The sequence below is a fragment of the Monodon monoceros genome, unplaced genomic scaffold (assembly GCF_005190385.1).
Source record: "Monodon monoceros isolate NGI ecotype Baffin Bay Population unplaced genomic scaffold, NGI_Narwhal_1 Super_Scaffold_9, whole genome shotgun sequence".
In the NCBI taxonomy this organism is placed as follows: Eukaryota; Metazoa; Chordata; class Mammalia; order Artiodactyla; family Monodontidae; genus Monodon; species Monodon monoceros.
Window position 1 is genome coordinate 5,721,134 of NW_021703786.1, and position 4,181 is coordinate 5,725,314.

The 4,181-nt window shown below is 61.0% G+C and overlaps 1 protein-coding gene across 1 annotated transcript; it reads left to right on the forward strand.

Moving 5' to 3' along the window:
• Positions 1-1,577: 1,577 nt before the first annotated feature.
• Positions 1,578-3,484, forward strand: NOG (noggin). Its single transcript, XM_029212779.1, has one exon. It carries the CDS (start codon positions 2,098-2,100, stop codon positions 2,794-2,796), a length of 699 nt encoding a protein of 232 aa, XP_029068612.1. The 5' UTR covers positions 1,578-2,097; the 3' UTR covers positions 2,797-3,484.
• Positions 3,485-4,181: the final 697 nt, after the last annotated feature.

Below are 4,181 nucleotides of genomic sequence, written 5' to 3' on the forward strand. Positions count from 1 at the left end.
ACTCTGTGGAACGCTGTGAATGCTTGAGTCATCCACACCAAGTCTCTCTTCTCCAGCATTTTCCAGACTCCAATCACATCCACCACAGAGGAAACTGAGTTTGAGTTTTGAAGCTTGGATTCAGCTCTTCATCCAAAGGAAAATTAACCTTAAGTGTCATTTCAATATCCATCTACCATCAAGAACAAACTGCTTCTGGAAGAGAAAGCATCATGAAGGTTTATTTAGAATCACAGAAAGGTAGAACTGGAGGAGTAATGTAGCTATGTCACTAATGCAGAAAGTAAGGTGTGTGGTGCTACAAAAGTGACTTGTCCGAGGTTAACGTAGTTTTATCTTGACGGACCCCAGCCAGGTCTCAGGTCCCCTACTGCCAGTTCATCTTTGAAGAGCCAGAACAGACCCGTCAGCGCGCACGCACCCACACGCACACAAGAACGAACACACACATACACAGTGACACGGACACAAGAGCAGAAACTGAGCTGGACAGACTGGACAGCAGACAAACCCACCTCGCAGGGCCACCCCGCCAGCGCAGGGTGCAGGGCTTGCTGCAGGCCAGCAGAGGGCGCGCCGCCCCCAGGGAGCCGAGCGGCAGCTGCGCGGAGCCAGGCCGGCTAGGGGAGCCGCAGGCAAGCCGGACGCGCCCCTGCAGCTCGGCCACTCAGGGTGCAAGACCCGGCCTAGGAGGAGGAGGAGGAGGGTGAGGAGCGGACCCCCCTTGTGGGCCCGGGTAACAGCTTCCTAGGAATTACATCACGCTGCGCAACGCTGCGGCTCCCGGACTCCTCCGGCGCAGTGTGTGTGTGTGTGTGTGTCTGTCTGTGTGTGTCTGTGTGTGCGCGCGCGCTGGGGGGAGGGGCAGGGGACTTAGACCGAGCCTGGGAGAGAGGAAGGCGAGACGCGCCCGGGGAAAAAGCTTCATGCACATGGAGAAATTCCTTGCACCGAACTGCACCAAGAAACGAGCCTCCAGCACCTCCCCGCAGCTCCCTTACCGGTGCAGAGTACCCAGCTAGTGAGAATCCTCCCAGCCCCACCTCGAGCACCCCCCAAAACTGGCCCTGCACCCTCCAGCCCGGCTCCAGCGCCGCCGCGAGCTTTCCCCAGGACTGGCCCTGGCGGGGCGCCTAGAGCCCCAGGAGAAAGGAGGGGGGCGGTGCATTTTGCAGGAGGAGGAGAAGGGGGGTGGGTGGTGGGGGAGAGAGAAAATTGCGCGGAGACCTGCCAAGCGCCACCGCCGCCACCGCCGCTGCCGCCGCCGCCGCCGCCGCCGCCGCCTGTGAGCTCCGGCGGGCAGCCGGACTGTCGGCTTCCCGGGGCATCTGGGTCCGGCGGGGCACAGCCCGGGCGCTGCCGAAGCCGCCGCCGCCGCCTCCGCGGCGAGTGCAAGCGGCTTCCCCCGGAGCCTGTGCGGCTCCGGCTCCTCGGGGGTGGAGAAGTGGGGGGTGGGGTTGTTGTTTGGGGGGAAGAAGGGGGAGGGGGCAACGCCGAGAGAGTCAGTGGTTTCCATGGTGATGGAGCTGAAAGTGCAGGAAATTTAAAGGCTTGGACCCTGCGAGACAGACAAACCGGTGCCAACGTGCGCGGACGCCGCCGCCGCCGCCGCCGCTGGAGTCCGCCGGGCAGAGACGGCCGCGGAGCCCCGAGCAGGCGGAGGGAAGTGCCCCTAGGACCGGCTCGGCCCGCGGCGCTGCACAGAGCGGCCGGACGACGAGCAGCTAGAGGAGGAGGCGGGGAGAGCGACCAGTCCACGCGCCCTGCGCCGCCGCCAGCCCGGGAAGGCAGCGAGCAGCCGGCGCCCCCAGCGCCCGCGGTTGCCCTGGAGTAATTTCGGATGCCCCGCCGCGGCCGCCTTCCCGAGTAGACCTGGGAGAGGAGTTGCGGCCAACTTGTGTGCGTTTTTTCCGCCCCGGTGGGAGCCGGCGCCGTGCGAAGGGCTCTGCCGGCGACTCATGCTGCCGGCCCTGCGCCTGCCCAGCCTCGGGTGAGCCGCCTCCGGAGAGACGGGGGAGCGCGGCGGCGCCGCGGGTTCGGCGTGCTCTCCTCCGGGGACGCGGGACGAAGCAGCAGCCCCGGGCGCGCGCCGGAGGCATGGAGCGCTGCCCCAGCCTGGGGGTCACCCTCTACGCCCTGGTGGTGGTCCTGGGGCTGCGGGCGGCACCGGCCGGCGGCCAGCACTATCTCCACATCCGCCCGGCTCCCAGCGACAACCTGCCCCTGGTGGACCTCATCGAACACCCGGACCCTATCTTTGACCCCAAAGAGAAGGATCTGAACGAGACGCTGCTGCGCTCGCTGCTCGGGGGCCACTACGACCCGGGCTTCATGGCCACCTCTCCCCCCGAGGACCGGCCCGGCGGGGGCGGGGTGGCGGCCGGGGGCGCCGAGGACCTGGCGGAGCTGGACCAGCTGTTGCGGCAGCGGCCGTCGGGGGCCATGCCGAGCGAGATCAAAGGGCTGGAGTTCTCCGAGGGCTTGGCCCCGGGCAAGAAGCAGCGCCTGAGCAAGAAGCTGCGGAGGAAGTTACAGATGTGGCTGTGGTCGCAGACCTTTTGCCCGGTGCTGTACGCCTGGAACGACCTGGGCAGCCGCTTTTGGCCGCGCTACGTGAAGGTGGGCAGCTGCTTCAGCAAGCGCTCGTGCTCCGTGCCAGAGGGCATGGTGTGCAAGCCGTCCAAGTCCGTGCACCTCACGGTGCTGCGGTGGCGCTGTCAGCGGCGCGGGGCCCAGCGCTGCGGCTGGATTCCCATCCAGTACCCCATCATTTCCGAGTGCAAGTGCTCATGCTAGAACTCAGGGCCCCCTGCCCGCACCCGGACACTTGATCGATCCCCACCGACGCCCCCCGCACCGTCTCCAACCAGTTCCACCACCCTCTCGCGAGGGGATTCAATGAACTTTTTTTTTTTTTTCCGGCTACAGAGACCTAGCTTTCTGGTTCATGTAATGCACTGTTTAACTGTGTAGGAATGTATATGTGTATGTATATACGGTCCCAGTTTTAATTTACTTATTAAAAGGTCAGTATTATACGTTAAAAGTTACCGGCTTCTACTGTATTTTTAAAAATTTTTTAAGCAAAAGGAAAAAAAAAGAACAGAGGAAAGAGAGACTTATTCTGGTTGTTGCTAATAATGTTAACCTGCTATTTATATTCCAGTGCCCTTCGCGTGGCGAAGCAGGGGGGAAATGTTATTTTTTCTTAAAGTACAAAGAGAGGGGAGAACTTTTGTAGAAGGACTTTTAAAAAGCTATTTTCCATTCTTCGGAAAGTGTTTTGGTTTTCCTTGGACCTCGAAGAAGCTATAGAGTTCAATGTTATTTTACAGTTATTGTAAATATAGAGAACAAATGGAATGACTAATCATTGTAAATTAAGAGTATCTGCTATTTATTCTTTATAATATCCCGTGTAGTAAATGAGAAAGAAGTGCAGAGCAGGATTAAAGAAAACCACTAAAATCGACTGCGCTCGACACTGCGATTCTCTGTGTTGGTGATTGATGGGGGGGTGAGGGGTGGGAGGGGCGGGTTGGGGGTGCCGCTGTGCTTACTATGACTGTTGGAAGAAGGGGCTCATCCCGTCTTCTGGTGTGATGGAAGTGACCGCTCAGTTTTTCTTGGGGCAGGGGGTGGGGGGGAGCTATTCTCAAACTCCTCACTTGAGCATCACGTGGCCTCCGCCCAGTCTCCCAGCTTTTTCTCCCTATGTCACCAAAGCTCGGGCCCATCGTGACCTCGACACCCAGCCGGCCCCCTGGAGCTGACCCCAGGCTGGGCCGAGGGGCGGGGGGGAGGGTGGGCGGCTGCTTTGTCCTGCCTGACAGGCCCTTCACAATGGGGACACGTGTCTTTCACACCTACCCTGGGGGCGGAGTGCCGCTGAAACTTGACCCCCGAGGAATGGGGGGGGGAGATCAGAGCGCGCCCACCCAGATCCCGACACCCCTCCCGCCTCGCACCCCCCCCACCTCAATATCCAGCCCGCGTTAACCCTTTGCACTCCCGGAAGCTGTGGTGGTGCTAGCTGAGGCGATCCATTGGAATCAACGCAACCTCAGGGATCCTGCAGGTCTGAGCCCCCGAAATCCCAGGCCCTCAGCCAGAATTGCTGGTGATAGCTGGGAGATTTGACACTCACCTCCCTCCTCCCCTGGGACCTAAGGAGGGCTCAG